Genomic DNA, 18,326 nt, shown 5'->3' on the forward strand with positions numbered 1-18,326 from the left:
CTGTGAGGTACAAGGACTGGATGCTTTGAGGAGGGACAGCGGAGAGGTCAAAATAGCAACCTGTGTGCACTTGTTTCTGGCTTCTTGGGTGGGTGTTTTTGCAGAAATATTTTTTTTGTTTGTTTAATTCCAACTTAATATCCAAGTCACTGGGCCTATCGCCTTTTGTTCAGGCACATAGGGGGATTCTTGGGGTTGTCCTGTGCCAGGGCTAGGAGTTGGACTTTGGTGATCCTTGTGGGTCTTTTCCAACTCAGAATATTTTTATTCTGTTTCAAAAGTTCTCACAGTTTGTGCCATTAACTACCTTCAACAATCCCCAACACTGTGAGTTTATAACTGAAATTCCCGTGGAGTTGGGAGGGGAGCACACACCTGCTGATAGCTCCTTGTGCGGCTTTATGAGTAACTGTATCCTGGGATATCATACCAGTGAAAGAAGGGAGAGGCAAAGTCACCCAGCCCTGTACTACGGCAAGGGAGCTCCCATGGAGCTCCGTGGGCTCTCTAGCACAGCCAGGCTCTTGAGGCAGCCTGGTGGGGCAGTGCCTAATCAGAATTTTCTTGCAGGTCATCAGGTGCAAGTGATAAGCTTGACGAGGTGAGACAGGCAGTGTGGGGAGGAGGAGCACCTGACTCAGAAAAGGTCACAGCAGGTGAGCAGTAATTAGGACACTAATTACCAGTGAGAGTACATCGTGTGTTCATTAGGAGACATGGTTTTGCACATTTCTAGATCTTTTTATCTCTCAAAATGTGGTTATTAAGATCAATATAAATATTATTAAGTCAGTCCATAATGATTTCCAGAATTGCTCAATATCAGTATGCTTTAGGAAGATTATTGGCTTTTTTAAAATAATGCTCATTGCCCATTAAAGTCACTTAGCTGTGAAGAGAAGTGGTGGCTTGAAGTGCCCTTGTTTCTTACCAGGATAGTGGCCAAAAGAAGTGTGAGATGAAGTGGCTTTGTAATTAGGTGGGAATAGGGCTTAAATTTGGAATTAGGAGACTTTAGGAAGGTCATAATAAGGACAGACTTTACTTACCAAAATAGCGCAGTTATGAAACATCTTCAAACTAGGAACTTTATGCATTTTTGTGGAGCAGGAGACAATTGATTTTATTTGGTTTTGGATTGGGAAATGAGCCTCTGTATTTCAATAGGGGATCCTCAAATGGGTCCGAGGAAAAACAGCGACTCCTTTTGTGTTTTGGGTTTTTCCTTCTTTATATTTATAGTTTGTTTCAGCAGCTAGAATAGATTCCTTGCATTTTACCTTGTGCTTCTTCTTGATACACGGTGAGGCTTTTGGGGCTCTATTTGTTCCACCACCCTCCAGGCCCTGTCTCTCTGCAGCATTAGGCATTTCTTCTGGCTGAGACCTGGGTGATGGAGAGCTTGTGCTGCTCCTCACTGTTGTTTCTTCCTAGTATCCAGTCTAATCCTGGTCTTTGTCAGTGTGAAGCTGTTCCCTCGTGTCCTTATCACTCTAGGGCCTGGTCCAAGATCCCTCTCCTGTTCTCTTGGAATGCCTTTAGGTGCTGGAAGGTACTCTAAGGTCTGCCAGGAACCTTCTCTGCTCTGGGCTAGTCAGCCAGTTGAGTGGGCAGGAGAGTTAATTTGGCTCAGTGGATCTGTGGGGATTGGAGTCCTTGGGAAGTGCAGGCAAACAGAGGCTGTTCTGGCAGCTGTGGGGGCTGGGGCTGTGCTGGCTCTGCCTTCTGAGAACACAAATCTCTTACAGCCATCGGGAGGTTCGATGAAGGGGCTCAGCCTCGGGTGTTGGGCTGCGAGGACAAAGAAGTGAGTTCTGTCAGGGTGACAGGAAACAGTTTGGGAGAAGGCGATGCAGTACTGCTGTGAATGAATGCTGAAAAGAAGATGAAGTGTAATAGATCTACTATTCCAAATTTGGGTTTAATTTATGTGGGACTGACAATAAAGGCCATCAAAAGAGAGAAGTGGTGTGTGAACCTTCTCTTAAGACACCTGAGCTCAGAGCTCTGCCTTGTGAACTGTTTGTGTTTGTGTCCATGGCTTGTTAAGAATCATCCAGAAATGGAGGCACATTTATGCATAGGGTGTAGAAGGCTGCATCTTTCATCTGCCAGGTTAGAGTTATTGCTAGAGGTTTAATTTCTCCTCTTATCAGCTTTGTAATGAAATTCATACTGAGTTGGACAAGTCATATTTTGAAACTGTGCTGAAGTTTTCTTATTTAGATAAGAAGAGGTATTTGGACATGGGATTTAGATTTCAGTCTGACTAGTGGCAGCTTAAATAAAGTATTGGACTTGCACTGAAAATAAATGTTCTGTTGGTTTAGCAGAAACTAGAGTATATTTAAAACTCTTGGTTAAAGCTGAGGGCTTCACACATCTTTTGTTGTGCCAAAACACAGTGTTTATTACCTGTGCTTGGTTAATAAATAATTTTTGTCCGAATAAAAAATACTTATTTAACTAAAGTTTAATAAGCTGGCTTAGAAACAGTCTCAAAGGGTCTGATTGAAGACAGGGTGAAGGGTTGGGAACATAAGTCCCAGGCGGAGTGGCTGAGGGTACCAGGGTGTTCAGGCTGGAGGTCTTATCACTCTCTACAGCTGCCTGAAATGTTGTAGCCAGGTGTGGGTTAGCCTTTTCTCCCAGGGAACAACTGACAAGAAAAGAGGAAATGGCCTCAAGTTGTGACAGGGAAGGTTCAGGTTGGATATTAGGAAAAATTTCTTCACTGAAAGGATGGTTAAACCCTGGAACAGATTGCCCAGGGAAATGGTGGAGTCACCATCCTTGGAAGTGTTCAAAAACCAACTGGACGTGGCACTTCACAATATGGTTTAGAGGGCAGAGTGGTATTTGGTTGAAGGTTGGACTTGGTGATCTTGGAGGTCTTTTCCAACCGGAAGGATTCTATGATTCTATTCTGTGACTGATACAGATTTCAGGAACCTGTTACAGTTTCTCTTCTCAGTATTTGTATGTGGTGTGTGCAAAGGGTGCCTTGGCTGCCCGTGTACATCCTGGGGCCACCTGAAGAGTCAGACTTGCTGCTAAATGTCTTTTGAGACAGGTTTCAGAAGTTTTTTTTTTGGTTTGTCGAGACATTAAACGAGTTATTTTGCCTCCTGTACAATGGCCTGGTTTATTAGTGGTAATGGAAGAAAATTTGAGATTAGGAGCCTGTAGAAGTCACCATAGCTCTCAATTCCCAAATCCTGTGTTCATACATGTCTTAACTACTATTCTTTCACATCTAATCTGTTAGAATGAGAAGTATTTAAATACTATTGCAATAAAAGAGTAGCCATCTTTTAGGCAGTGTGACAGTGGTGATGTAACCCCAGCTGATAAGGAAGTGGCACCCAGCCACTCCACAGCTGTCCTTGGGGAGAGCTTTGTTTCTGAAAGTATTATCCCAAAACTGTGCCTGGGGCTGTTGCAAGTGCCATGTCCATCTACCTGACTAGTCCAGGAGGGGGCTGTACCTGCTGCTTGCTTCAAGGAGTTGATATTAAATAACACGTAAACGTGGAAGCTGTTCCCTCACTACACACGAAGTCCTTTAGGTTGGCCCCCATTTTGCCCATTCACACAAAGGTGGGAGGTGATGGCTCTTCTTCTCTCTTGTGAATGTTTGGAGCAGCCTGAGGATAGCCCTGCCTCGAGGACAGCAATGACCATATGTGGGGGGATAGAATGTTAAGAAAATAAAGATAGATAGTGCAGAAGGTAATCTCACCCCTGAGGAGCTGCAGCTGTACTTATCACCAAAGATTAGGAACAGGCCTGCCCTCAACAGGCCACAGCTGTGTCCAATAAGAAGATGAGTGCCACAAAAGAGTGGGTTAGCTGGGTGAGGAGAGAGTTGGAGTTTGTTGGTTGTGCTGAAAAGGGAGATGGAGTTTGTTGGCTGTGCTCTGAAGGAGTCAGTGCTGAAAGGAGCTACCCATGAGAAATCACAGAGAAGGTATGGAACTTCTGCAATAAGATGACAACAACCATACAGCTGTACTGTTTTAATATCAGGTATTAATCTTTAATTCCACATCACAGCAGTCGAGTGAATGGGTAAGGGAAAGGAACCCAAAACAAACGGCAGATATTTACATCTAAAATTCACACCACTTATTTGTTGGTTCTGGAAACATGCTATCACAATATATACAATGAAGTACCTTTAGGACACTTGTACAAATTAATTTTTTCCTTTTGAATTTGATTTCCATTATAGATAAGATAGCTGTTTTCATTTTATTTTAAACATGAATACACAAAAGAGAAGTGGTTAGAGGTTTTCGCCTTTTTTTTTTAAATAAGCACAGAATGCCAGAGGTTAAAAACACATTTACAGGGCAGAATACCAGTCAGACATCACAATCTATACATTTTTTGCTCAATTTCCTGTACAAATACACAGCATTCAAATGGGGGTATTTACAAAGAAGCATGACCAGAGGAAATTTTAAATATCACATAATTTGTTTCCCAAAGGCTCTTGCTCTCTCCAGCCTCCCCAGTTTTGGCTGATACTCCACAGAAGGGATATGCAATATCCCTTACCTAAAAAAGGGTAAGTAAGCTAAAAACCAAACGGAAGAAAATACGAAAAAGGATCTGAGTCTTGCATACAGCAACCCAACTATTGGAAAAAAAAGTAGGATTCAGAGAAATTGTTTTAATTGCTTTTCTTCTACCACTGTAGCTCTGTCTCAATTTTGTTTCAGATGGGGCCAGCAGGTACATTGATGATGGAGAGATTTATAGCAGAATTCCACCAATTTTCTCAGGAATGCACATGCTATTTTCTTATGCAAAGAAAACCCAATGAAGGCAAATACACTGAGGTTGAATTAGAGTTAGGTATAGAATGTCAAGGTCCTGTTCAAAACATCCTCTTGCTGTGTTTTATACAAGGAATCTTCAAATCCTGTTGGGCAAGTGCAACAACTGCTGTTGCTTCCACCTACTCCAGGACTGAGCTTGGCGTTGGAGTTGTACTATGCTAAAAGACACCTCACCCTACAGAGAAATAGTAGTTCCAGGCAATATTAGTTCCAAAATTCACAAAATCTCAATAATAGTCTTTCTGTCTTCTGCTCCCTTTAAGGCAAACACTGAAAAGGGAGACAGAATACTTGGTAGATATCAGAACAATAACAGAAATTTAACTCCAGAGAGGCTTAAATTTGGTAAATTCAGCAATTTATTCCACCCTTCTTTATGTGGACCTGCCATAAATTAGGTATTTGTACACATCACCTGATTGATCTTCAAACTCTTGCAAATATATAGGAAAGCCAGACTCCTCAAATGGACTCACTGCTGTTGTACCAGGTCTCAAATCAGAGCAGGATGATGCATTTTCAGAGACTGATTAGAGATCTGGTGGGCAGGTTTTCCAGCTGCTTGGGACTCAGTCCCATGGTAATTGCATTCTTGGTTCTGCAAAGTTTTATTTGCAAGACCTGCTGGTTTTTCACATTAAGGAAGCTTGGTAAGTCACTACATTTACTACTTTTAGTCTTGCTGCCAGGAAAAAAAAGAAACTGGGGCAAGGAAAATGGAATTAAAACTTAGTTCTTTGAAGAAATTCACTGGAAGAGTCTCAGTGGGATTGGAGGATAGCATATGTGAAAACATTTCACCCTTTTCTAAGGAATTACCTTGACTTACCTTTACTGAAAACATCAGTTGTTTTCCTACATTTTTTCTATACCAGAGATCCAGCTTGGTTTGTTAACATTGAGGACTGTCCTAGCCTTGAAAAACTCTCCTTCCTGCTAAAGATGAAACATCCACTATGGGCCAGATTTTATTATCATTGTTTAAATTGTGAAGGATATAATGATTACAAGCAGCCTGTGTTAGTAACAAAATAGAGGAAGCAAGAGAGATTTTGTTCCAGCCAAATAGGCCATTTAAGAAACAAATCCATAACTTAGTAGTTTTGTATGGGCTAGAGCTTGAGAAAGAAAACAAACAAATCCTCTTAAAGTCCCCTTCATACAACTGCTGAGTCCAGACTTGATACAGCCAGACCATCTTTAGCCAGTTCAGAAACCATGTACTCTGCCCAGTCACTGTATTTAGAGGTAGTGCTAAAGGTGACCTGTAAAATAATTATAATAATCCTTTTTTGCTTCTTTATGCCATTTTTAATGAGCAGTTAGGCAAGAATTCAAGATGTAAGTTGGGTGCTGTTCCTGTTTCTGGCACTAATTTATATTGTGGAGGTCTTACTTGAATGTGCTTCAGATTTTTCAGTGGTAGGAAAGAGGGAGGGCTGTTTCTATCCTACGGAGTGTGCTTTGCAGTCTGCAGGTGAAAGGGTTATAAGGCAGGCTAAAATGTGTGTGGGTATGGCAAGGGAAAGGAAGGTTGCTTGTTCATCTAAGAACATTAAATATTTGATACTATTTTGACTGAAAATTTCTTGATAAGTATGAAAACAGGAATAAAAGGTTTGTTAGAACCACGATCTTTTCTTTGTAAAGAACAATATTACCCACTGATATTTTTTTTCCTGAACTGTGCAAGTACTGATTAAAAGGCAAGTTTTGGGTTCATAGACCTGAACTGTCTTCAGCTTTGCACAGTTCTGGTTTGTGTGGTGTGGCTTGATTCCCCCACAATGTTCTTCAGTCCTTTCTAGAGCTTATTAATAAAAAATACGGGATGGGGAAAGGGTGTATTGCTGCCTGAGGAGAAAAGGAAAAAGAAATCAACCTTCCAGAAGAGAGGAGCAGCAGCTCTTACTACACATTCTAAAGAAGCAAAAGAGGAAACAAACACTTGTTCTTTACAGGTTGCCTTTAAGGTCCCTGACTCTGGGGGGGTACGCTTGATACCAGGCATTGTTCAAGTCTTGGTGTTTTCTGTCTGCTCTGAGAGATGGGAGATTCTTTCTGCACACCAGCTGCAGTGAGTTGTTGGGAGGGACTGAGGATATGGAGTTAACAGGAATGAATCTCAGCTCTTGGGTGATGGAAGTTGATGAGAATTATGATGTTCAGCCCTGAGGCAAGGATTGTTGGATATGATGCATTTAAGCCACCTTTTCTTTACTGGCTGGATCATCAACCAGCTTGTGGCATGAGAAACTCAATTTGGTTGGTTTTGTTTTAATCTGGAATAGAAATGCTGGTGTCAACAGCCTGCCCAAAGCTGGGCATGGGAAAGGCCTACAATGAGGTTGTAGCTCCAGTAGCCACCACCTCCTCTCATTCTGTAGCACAGATGAATAACACGATTCCCATGAGAAAGCAGGTTGGCTTAGCCAGTGAAAGCAAAATTTAAGAAATGAAACAGTACATAAAAAACAAAGGAGGCAGAGTTTGTTGGAAATGATATCTTGGAGATCAGTGCATCAGCACTGCTTTAGATTGCCTCAGCACCTATGAACGAATGCAGGGAGATCACTGCACAGATATGTACAATCCTGCTCTCAAAAGAGCCAATTTCTTCTTAGAATTGCCATCTTTCCACTGCCTGCAGCTCATGCACCTTCCAGCCTGACAGTTCATAGAATCCCTGATTTCAGCAATGAGCTTTCAATTCTGTACAGCAAAGAAATATGTCCCTAGTGCAACTGCTTCTACTCATGTGCGTCTCAGAACTGGGAGGAAAGCAGGTTCAAAATCAACTTGCCACATTCCTCCCGTTTTCCCCTCCACTTAAAATTGTATTTTTCAGCTTCTGCAAGTCTCTATGGCTCATATGCCGTGTGATGTGGTTAAGAAACTGCAGAAGGAATAAACTGTCCACTGCACAGAAAGTTAAAAAACATAACGGAAAGGTGTAAAAAGAAATTAAAAAGGAAAGCAGCAACCTGCCATGCTGGCCCAATTGCTTTTGTGGGCTTCAGACATAACCTTGTGGCAGTAGAAAATCGGTTTGCTGTTCTCCGAGTCCCGCTCTCTCTCTGTCGTATCCAGACCTGGAATGCCAATGCCAGCTGCGTGCCAGGAGCTGTCCCTACTGCTCGCTGATGCCATGCTCCCATGCCACCCTGGCCTGCTCTTCCTTTCCAGCACTCACCGGTTGGGACACTTTACGATGCAACGGGCGGTGTTTGTCATCATCTTCAATCATCATCCCCTCCTCGTTCTCCATGTTTGGCAGCCGGGAGTGGTAAGGTTTGGGGGGTAAAGCAGGAGGGTCCATGGTGTCCTGAGGAATGACTCCAGATGGAGCAGAGTGGCTTCGGCATGGCTGGGATTTGAGCGACTCCAGGACATCAGGCTCAGAGAGACTGTACCTGACAGGGAGGTAGGGTGTCTCTAGATCTTCGTCAGTGTTCCAGGCCTGGCTGGGCACGGAATCCATGGTGTCTGTGCGAGGAGGTGGTTCAGAAGAATGTCCAAAATTGCTCTCGCTCAAGGAAGAGACACCACTGCTGGCACTGCCCGATAAAGTGGAGTTACTGCCATCTAGACCAGACTGCGGACTGGTGGGTGATGCAGGGATAGGATGAAGAGGGGACTGTTCGGAGAGAAACAAAACCAGGTTAAAACTGACAAAGGAGGCAATGCTGCATCTTGTGTGTTGATCCCCATTTCAGCTTTTGACGGTGTTGTTAACAACGGCGCAGTTCCATTTATGTTCAGAATGTCAAGGATTATTGGTTTACATGTATGGAAGTACCACTTGTGGGCAGACAAGTGCACTCAACAACACCAGAGCTGTTAGAGAAACAGCAGCTGAGGTGATGATCAGGGTGCTGAAATCACAGCATATGGTGCAAAAAAGGAAAAGGGAAGGACCTACAACCCATGAGTTATTTCTGTAGCATTCAGCTGTGGAATAGGTTAAGAGCTTTCAGCGGGTTTTCTCATGTGCAAGTTACTAGCATGTTATAAATAGTGTTTCTGCGTTCATAAGCTGTTTGGTGGGAGCAGAGAAGGGGGGATCTCTTTCAGGAGCCCATTGTGCTTCTACATCCCTTTCTGCTCTCCTGCCATTACCTTGCGCAACGTTCGTGCGGGCAGTGCCGGAGGAGCATCACTGAGCTGGTGGTGGAAGGCATCGAAGTGCAGTGAGTAGTGTCCTGGAATGAGACAAGGGTCAGAAATGCAGACTTGAGCTGTTTCATTGCAGCCACAGAGCTGGGTTTAGCTCTGTAATGCCAGGTAACAGCTTCAAATGCTGCTAAGGCCAGCCTAGGGCTGCCTGTCTGATGGATACTGCGGAGTGCATCTGTCGTCACACACAGGCTGCTAAGGAGAAATTAAGTGCAGAGAGAGATGTTTCACTGCTCCATTATTGAGAATCTCATTGCAAGGCAACAGGCTCTTAAACAATGAACATTTGAAGTATCATTCAGTAAGCCTAAATTATTGCTAAAGTTGGTCATTGGTAAGAAGCCAGACCAAGTTTCAGCACCTCTGACACTTAATTTTAGTCCCAAAGTACACACAAGTCCACACTGCTTAAGGACTGCAAGAACTTGAAGATTTGGAAAAAAAAAACAAACCTGAAAACCTAGCAGACCAGTAAAGACTATGGGTTTTTTTTGTTTCTGGTTGTTTTTACAGGGGTGGAGGGAAAAGGCTATAGTCAGCTTTTAGGTGGTCTGGCTTTGTGTGTGTGTGAGCTGCAGGCATTTGCAGCAGGCCTGCTGGGCATGTCCTTACCATGGGGCAGGCTTCGGGGAGGCACTGGTGGGGCCAGGACACTCCCAGCGTGGGCAGACAGGAATGGCAGCGCCTCTCGGCTTCCGCTGTCCAGGCTCCAGCTACTGGGTGCTGCTGGCACAGCTGAAGGATTGAAACAGATGTAACTCGGGTAACAGGACAGGGAGTCTGTGGGGCCAGCACTGGCTTTCCAGTGTGCTCTTCAGCAGCAGAGAGACAGAGTCCAGGGACTCAGTGAATGGCAGGATTGAAAGCACAGAAAGGCTACAGAGTGTTAAGTTTAGAGATGCTTTGTTAAGGAAGTTAGAGTTAGGTGATTGCAGGGTTAGTCTGTCCAGCTCCCCTCCATCCCTGGGCTCATTTCTAACAAATCTGAAGAGCAGTAGGACTCTGGCAGGATTTTTGCAAATCAGTGTGGAGGTAAAAATGAAATTCCACCAAAGGGATGATGGCTGGATCTCAGGTGTGAGCTGTCCTGCTTTGTGGGGTCTGGTGACAAGGGAACATGGCAAAGCCCTCTGGAAACACAGGACGGCCTGTGGCTGCACTGCAGGCTCACTGAGGACTGAATAAAGGACATGAAGGAAATTGTACCTCAATCTGTTGCAAAAGAAATGACTTCAAAGCTTCAATTTACTAAGCTACAGAGTTGATCAAGAGCTTTGATGACAAAATATTTAAAGACAACAGTTTGGCCTCCTTCTATTACAAAGTCTCCTGAAGAGATCAAGTCTCTGAGAATCAGGAAGTAGAGAGAGAGCAATGCTTGCTGCATTTAACAGAGAATGAATATTAACTTCATGGACTTGGTTTTTCATAGAAATAAAAGCTGCTTCTTGACATGAACATGAACCTTTTTCAAGATCTTGAGAATTCTGTCAACCTTGAACATTATTAAAATGCACCTTCCTTCCATACAAGACTTGATTTATTCTGAGAAGGGACATACAATAGTTGTATGTTTATTTAAAAACAAATAAGCAACTGCAATTTCTTCAGATTAGCAAAGAAAGAAAAAAAAGTAATGAATTGAGTCTGTCAAAGAAAACTGAGATAAAAATAGCTTTTTCCATCTTCAGTTTGCAAAATGGGAGCCTGGAGAAATAAACATGGAGTTTGACATCGGAAGAGGCTTTCTCCTTAATTAAAATGCCTGCAGCCATTCTTGGTGCATTTCTTTCTAAAATGACTTTGAAAGGTTTCTCTTTTTTTTTTTTTTGTCTTGTCTCCCTAGTTCATGAGTTATCATGAGCATGTGCTCCCCAAGGACTAGAATTCCCTAAAGTAAAAAAGATCACAAAGTGACAGCTTCATAAGACAGAACAAACCCCATAAAAATATAAAAGTAAATGTTTTGGTTTTTTTTTAAAAGAGAGACTCTCAGCCTGAGAACCTGAGAAAGGCATATGAAGAAGAATCTTGACAGAGAGCAGGTTCAAACCAGGGCCTACCTTTCTATATAAGTAATGTGGCTCCAGATGGATTTTCCCTGTACACATCCAGAGTGCTTTAATTTGCACTACTGCAGTTGGTGTCAACGAGCTAAAACAGAGGGACAAGATGCAACAGCAGTGCCAGCCTTGCTCATCTCTCCTGCCATATCCCATCATCAAATGAAAAGGAGAGAAAACCTGATTTCCTTGGCCTATAAAACTATTGCTGTGCTTGTTATTTTGTTTTTTTTTTTAACACTGAGATGCAGAATGAGAATGTGTAGAAGAACACATGGTACCCTAGTGAAAAATCCATTTATGCTTTCTCAGTGTTCCCTCATGCACAGCCTTTTGAGTATTTAGGAGTGCAGGAAGAAGGCGAGATGATTTTGAAGAGTGGCTGCTGCCCAGTAAAACCAATGTTTTAGCCAAAATGCTTCAGGGAAGAACTGAAGCAGGGAGCTCCCAGTGCTGTGACTTAGCCCAGGTCTCTCTCTGACTGTTCAGTGGCCAGGTTTCATTAGTGGGGAGGCTGCATCTGAACCATTCTGCCCCGGGCGACTGATGTCACCACTGTCACTGGGAATTACCAAACAGAACTTCTGACACGGCCAGGAGGGGGTGGGGACTGCTGACAAAATCCAGGGCAGATGGCAGCCCAACTACATCGAATGCTGAGGGTTCAGGCCTGCCAGCAGCACCTGTAACTGCATTTTGCCACCAGTCAGGCACAAGAGCTGGGATTCCTGCCTCACCATCCCCACTGAACATCACCTGTGTCTTTTGTGGCTTCTTAGGGATTCTGTCTTTGATCTCCTGGCACTGAATACCACACTCCTGCATAATATAACTCACAGATACAAATTCAAGTATTTTTTCCTAGACAGACAATAAATATTTATCTACCTTCCTTTTTCAGATTCTTTCTCCTGTCCAGTACAAAGATCTCACCATCTCTGTCATATGTTTGGTTCAAACTAACATGGCTAAGATGGAGCTCTTAATGCCTCACTCCCCCTCTGAACTCTCTTGTCATCACTCGTTATTGTCATCAAGTCATCATTCTGCCATTTATTCAGAACTGGTGTTTGGTTTCAATCTGGACCACTCATGTTGAAGTAGGGGATTCTGATTTATTAGAAATTCTAAAATAAAATTTGGTTGTTTTTTTTAAGGTACAGTTTAGTTCTGGCACAGTTACTGAAACAAAAAGACAGATAAAAATCTGAGTGTACAATGTAGGTCAGACTAGATAGTTGCAGTGGTCTTTCCTGGCCTTAAAAATCTTTTAGGATACCATTTTCCCGAGCCATACATGACTGTTGCTTGCTTAGGCAGCCTCCTTGTCTCAGATTTTGATTCAGGAATTTTGCCCTCTTCTGCTTTTTCAGAATTCTGCCTTTCAGATAATTTTTGAGCCCATAATTTTGTTCATGGCACCTCCTTCACAAGCTGCTCCTTTTCTCTTACACCAAAAAAATTCTTTCTCCTCTTTCAGTTTTTTTCCCCCTGCAGGGACTCTGCCTTTTCTTTCAAAAGAATGAGTTAAAAAAGAACATATTGCTAATGATAAATAAATATAAAATCTCTCTCAGCGAGAGATTACAATGAACATTGGTATTTTGAGCAATACATGTGTATTAAAAACCAGTATAACTCATGAGTAAAAAATATATTCCCAGTCTTGGTCTGTTCTTAGATAATTTCTCATTTGCTGCTTTTCAAGTTTGCTTGACAAAGGCTGCAGGAATTGTTTCAATAACAAAATGCTAAACTCAGAAAGCTTTCTGAAATAAGGAGGTCTGTGCCATCCCACCCTACTGTGAAGGCTCGGAAATGACAGTAGGTTGGCAGAAGGCCCAGTTAATTAAACTGTTAATTAGAAAAGTGTGAGAGTAATGCACTCCGCCAGGAAATGTAGAAGCCCATTTGTTACTTGCTGTAGCATGACCAGAGGAATAATTTTTAGCTAGCAAGCATGCATGCTGCAGAAGGAAAGGAGGAGTACCTTTCTCAGCCACAGACAGGTTGGGGTCACTGCAAGGTTTGCATGGTCCAATCATTTGCTGGATCAAGGCGCGCTGGAAATTTGGAGGCTGAGAGAGAAGAAAGTTAGCAAAGAAGAGTTAAAAAAAAAGTTACAGACAGCTGGGGCAACATGGGGACTTTCAGTTTCGTTTTTTTAAGCAAAGAAGTTGTTAAACTAAGGATTCCCTGGGAACCTTAAGCGGTCCCTACATCGGCAGGTACTGCAGTGCAAGGTGAGTGGATCTGTAGGGTGTAACAGTGCTGAGGGCCCACAGTTCCTGCTCTCTGGAGGAGTTATTTCAGACTAGCTCTAGCCTGGCCTTGTGCCCATTAGCAGCTGGAATACATTGTTTTCCCTCTGAAGTTTATCTTTGGCTTTGTTTGATCATTGACTTTGCATGCTTTGAGCTCTCCAATACAAGTGTGGTAAGTGGGCAGCATCAGGAGATTCCTTTCAAAAGCTCAGGCCAGGGTGAGATTTAAATGCTTACATGGAGGCACACTTTTCAATTTGTCCAGGGAAATTAGGGCACAGCTTTTTTTGAAACCATTTATCAGTATATTATTTCAGCCTCTCATGGTTTCTGATACCTCTGGAAATCAGAAAGTTATTTAGAATAAACTTGGAGGCTAGAGTGCAGGATGGATGGCCATGGTTCTAAACAAAAAAAGAAAATAGTGTGACTACTTGCAATGGACCAGGGCTCACAGGATAAAGTTGGGAAGTGAGTCCATTTTCACAGGATGTGTCTGCTATTTTAATAGTCATTAGAGTTTGTATCACTCAACTGCTACAGTGAGTGCCTCCAGGGGTGGACTAATAGGGAAAGTTCTGCTTCACCTCTGAAAATGATCCTAAATTGCTGTGCTTTCCAAAAATAAAAAATAAAGCATTAAGGTGGTCAAAGCAGCAAAAGTACAGCCACAGTTGGAGGTGGTTGAAGTGACACAGCAGAAATGAGAGCTGCTACCTGTCCGTTTTCCATGATGGCTGCAGGATACATGGCGCTGCTCGGTCGGTCCCGGTGGGCTGGCAGCAACATCATCATCTCCCGAGAGTGGCGGTACTTATCTGGTAGAGAGGGAGAGCCTGTAAACAAGTGAGAAAAATCACGTACACAGGACAAACAACAGCCATGTCTCTGCATGCCCAGGGATCTCAGTCCTCCTGTGCACTTGGCTTGGACACACGAGCTCACAGGACTCAAGGAAACATGGTGCTGAGCCCACTAAGCAGCTGGCTGTTGGTGGGTGCATAGCACGAGGATGGAGTAAGAACTGGCTTCTTGTATACAATTAAGGACATACCACGTAGGATGTGTAAGATGTGTGTGTCCCTAGTTGTATGTTGCAAAGTGCTTCCTTATAAACATAAAAAAAAGTGGGCATCTGTGTGGAATCAGCTGTCGCTGTGCCTAATGCTCCTTTGCCCTATAAAGTATTGTAGAGTTACAGAAATGCCATAAAATTGTTCATTTTAAGACTGAATGTGGGAGAAAGGGATAAAAGCTTGAAATATACCATTCAGTTAAAGCATAAATCTGTGGGAAAATACTTTATTCCTTGATTCTGGATAGAGGTAAGTGTTGCCATTTAATTGGTGCTATCTTGGTCAGCTTCCTCTTGTTAAAGCAAACCAACCCCAATAATAAATAGCATATTCTATAAATGTGAGAGGCACTTTGCTTACAATGCTGCTGTAATGATGATTACTATTGTGGTGCTGTACTGAGCCCTTTGATGATACCAGACATTTACCAATGCTTAGAGTTTTATAGTAGGAATAATAAGTTTGATTTATATATTAGTTATCTGTATAGTTGTCATTTAAAATATTGGGGTATTTCATGTAACAGCTTCCTGGCAGGTGGAATTACTTGGGACTCCTGTCCTTCAAGATGAGTGCCACATAACAGTACACCTTCTGATGTGCAACAGCTGACAGTGGGTTTGCCAGAAGAGTGATTCTCATTAGTGACTTCCTAAAGTCTGACACTACTGATACACGCAACCCTTGGGATGCACAATATTAGGCAGGATTGATGTTGTGAAGCTGCTGAAGTGAGCTGTAATTTGCACTGATTGTTTGATTGCGTCACAAACACGCAGTGAACAGATGGCAGCACAGAGCGCATTACAGAGCCATGCCGGCTTTTGGGGAATACATGCCCCCTCTGGCAAACTTCCACAACCACACACATTACCTGGACAGCACTCCAACATATGAGCAAAGGCATTGGTGCTGGCTGATGCAGCTTTTACCCCAGCAAAAGCAAACATGCAGTTTTTGGGACTAATATTCAGCACACAGTGGAAGGAACAATGTGTCCAGCAGAATGCAGGATAAAGTCCTACAATTGCAACATTTCCATGGGGGGAAGGGGGGGGGGGGCAGATGCCAGATTAATCTACACCCCCACTCTGACATGAATAGTAGCAGAGTATCTGCATTCTAGTCCCGAACTCATTTTCTCCCCAGACATAGAACAGAAACATAATTAGACGACATTCTTTGCTTTTATGTACAACATTAGCTTGGAGAACACAGTGTTAACGCTTTGTGCTGAGTCTTTTCCTCACAGGTCACAGATAGTCCTTTTCTGCAGGACAGATGTTAAGATGCTGAACTTTTAGGTGTGCCCAGAACTACAGCGCAGCACAACCTACACTGCAAACTTTCTCCTTTTTATTTATCTTGTCATCCTTGCTCTTTTATATCAAAGACCAAACCACCTCTACCTGCTGTCAGTTTACATGGGATTACAGCATCAAAAGACTTTGGACTGCAGAACCTAAAAATTCCCACATGTGCTGGCAGAATGTAGTTTAAAAAACTGGTACCCTAAATTTGTCATTAACTACAGCTACAAAAATGGTAACAGATTATGCCTAGTGTCCAGTCTGCAAATAAAATTTAAGTATTGCTGCTTTGGACAGATAGCACAATAACTGCAGCTTCTGGCTGGCAAAACTTAAACAGCAAAGTCAACAAAAGCTTCTAAAGCTTCCAGAGCAGACAGTGGCCATAATAAAATACTGCAGCCTGTGCCAGGGCTTACTCCTTTTAGCATGTAGCTTGGTGCACTTGATGTGTGCAGCACTGCAGGTACTTTCTAATGAGCAAGGAAAACCTGTGCTAAAGCCAGAGATAGTTTTGCTTTAGAAATTTTAAATATATTAATCCACTTGTGACAAGTATTAATTTTAAGGAATAAACTGAACATTAATGTAAACTCCAAAATAATTTAATCTCTTCTGATTCATCATTTTTATTATGGTTATAAAAAATTTGCTCCTGCACCAAATCCTTTTTTTTTTTGATTTAAAAAGGAAGTTTTAATATAAGTACATGTATTCTTGTGAAGTGCTGAGTAAGACACGAGGACTCATTTTCTACATGTTGACAAGGGACAGTGTTGAGGGAGCAGCAGAGATGCCTTTAGAGGCCAGTCAAGTGTCATGTGGGAATTACTTTTTGAGTGCATTGCAGGAGTCCTAATTGTATTTTAAATTAAATTACTGATAAACCCTAACTCACTCCTAGCTCTTTCCAGGCCTTCTTGAGGTAGTTTCTTGCTTTCTGATCCCTGGCTTGTGTAATCTTTTAACTGCAGTAAAGTTCAGCAGTGCTTCATAAGCCACCTCAAATGAAGTCAAACCGAACTGAATTTCTTATTGACCTTTTACACAACAACAGTGGTGCTTCCCTGACAGGGAAGAAACTACTCAAGGGTCAAGCCAGGTGAAAACTGAGAGATACATACTGGTAATAATGAGTAACTACTAATGTCTATTCTTAGCACAGAATTAGAAAATTCTTGCAGTATTCTGAGTTCAGTTCTATCTAAGACTTCTGCTGTAACTTGTGTATATTATAACTAGTGTAAATTTTGATGCCTTAATTTGCAGTTCAGTGATGAAATCAAATAATTGATCAACTGTCCTGATGACTATCCTTTAAAAAGTCTTTTTAGATTAATAACTTAGTTATTTTCTTTGGACAAGCCAAAGAATCACCTGTATTGCTATTTTAAAGATCCATAAAAGGGTAATTTTTTTGGAAGTGGAGAACAATTTCAATTACTGGATTCTTAATACAAAAGGTCATGGCTTCCTTTGGTCACTGATAGAACTAATTTGTTTTAAAGATACCCATCTCCTCAGGAAAGGACTCTGCAGTAAAACAGAGGAGGTGGTCTAAGTACCTGCATTATCATTTGAATAAATGAGAGAAGCATTTAAAAATCAGGCTAAACCCTAGAAATCCTACCCAACCATGCTCAGGTTAAAGCCACAGATGGCAAAGATGTTAAGTTGATAAATTTAGGTGGCCTTTACAAAATGAATTGTTGGCCTTTGTCTACTTCCCATCTGACAAGTGTTCCGCTGCAGCATCGTGACTCTCGTAGCTTTGTTGGCAGTCTCAGCAGAAAGGCCAAGGGTTGGATGGGTCATGGAGACTGAACTATCCTCTCACCTCTAGAGGTGGTCCCTCCAGGACAGAGATGAGGCACATGGGTGGGGGCAGCGTGGGGGAACTTGCACAGCTGCCGCCCATGCTGTATCTGCTCTGTGGGGAAATAGAGGGCTTCAGCCTCCAGTGGTGTCAATCCAGCACCTTTCACCAGCGCTAAATTAAAAAGAATATAAATAAATACCAAAAAAAGGAAAAAAAAAGGATAGAGGTGCATTGGCAGAGCTGCATGTCATGTCTGTGAAATACCTTGCTCCAGCCAGTGATACTGGTCTCATTTTCACAAGCATCAAATTCACCCAGTTAAAAAACAAAACAAAAGGAAGAATCACCAAGGAGAAGAACACAGCTGCATTATCACAGTGGAATTAAAGTGTAAGGGCTTTTTCTCATTAGGAAGAGCTCCATTTCCAACAACAGTGTTGTAATAACCAGGACAGTGACTGGCACACTGGGAAACACAGATTGCATCTGAGACCTTACTAGAAGTGAAATCCCACGAGTGGTTAATGTCTGAATGCTGTACTCAGCTAATTTACAAGTGAACAGGACAGCAGAGAAGAAACATTGTATCACAGGCTATATAAATATTTGTCAAACTCATTTCTTCTCTTACTGTTTCCCATTTGAAATCTGTCTGGGTCCCATCCCTGGGAGGTGCTGTTGGCTCACCCAGCAGCCCAGAGCCTTTGGAGCATTCATCACGTTGGTTTCTAAGCAACAGTGAATAATACCGTAAAGAGGGAAGCTGGTGAT

General features: G+C 42.4%; 1 protein-coding gene across 11 annotated transcripts in view; it reads right to left on the reverse strand.

Moving 5' to 3' along the window:
- Nucleotides 1-4,025: 4,025 nt before the first annotated feature.
- DOCK3 (dedicator of cytokinesis 3) overlaps nucleotides 4,026-18,326 on the reverse strand; it is a 185,327-nt gene continuing 171,026 nt past the window's right edge. For 5 of the 11 annotated variants that reach the window (XM_030957084.1, XM_030957080.1, XM_030957079.1 and 2 more), the window contains 6 exons: nucleotides 17,574-17,726; nucleotides 14,068-14,186; nucleotides 13,077-13,164; nucleotides 9,636-9,758; nucleotides 8,967-9,049; nucleotides 4,026-8,484 (listed from right to left, as the gene is read on the reverse strand). In XM_030957084.1, the coding sequence (XP_030812944.1) occupies nucleotides 7,978-8,484; nucleotides 8,967-9,049; nucleotides 9,636-9,758; nucleotides 13,077-13,164; nucleotides 14,068-14,186; nucleotides 17,574-17,726 (1,073 nt within the window). In that variant the 3' untranslated portion in view covers nucleotides 4,026-7,977. The remainder of the gene's footprint in view (nucleotides 8,485-8,966; nucleotides 9,050-9,635; nucleotides 9,759-13,076; nucleotides 13,165-14,067; nucleotides 14,187-17,573; nucleotides 17,727-18,326) is intronic. The other 6 variants (XM_030957086.1, XM_030957082.1, XM_030957077.1 and 3 more) reach the window with 5 other exon arrangements.

Source organism: Camarhynchus parvulus, chromosome 12 (assembly GCF_901933205.1).
Source record: "Camarhynchus parvulus chromosome 12, STF_HiC, whole genome shotgun sequence".
NCBI lineage: Eukaryota > Metazoa > Chordata > Aves > Passeriformes > Thraupidae > Camarhynchus > Camarhynchus parvulus.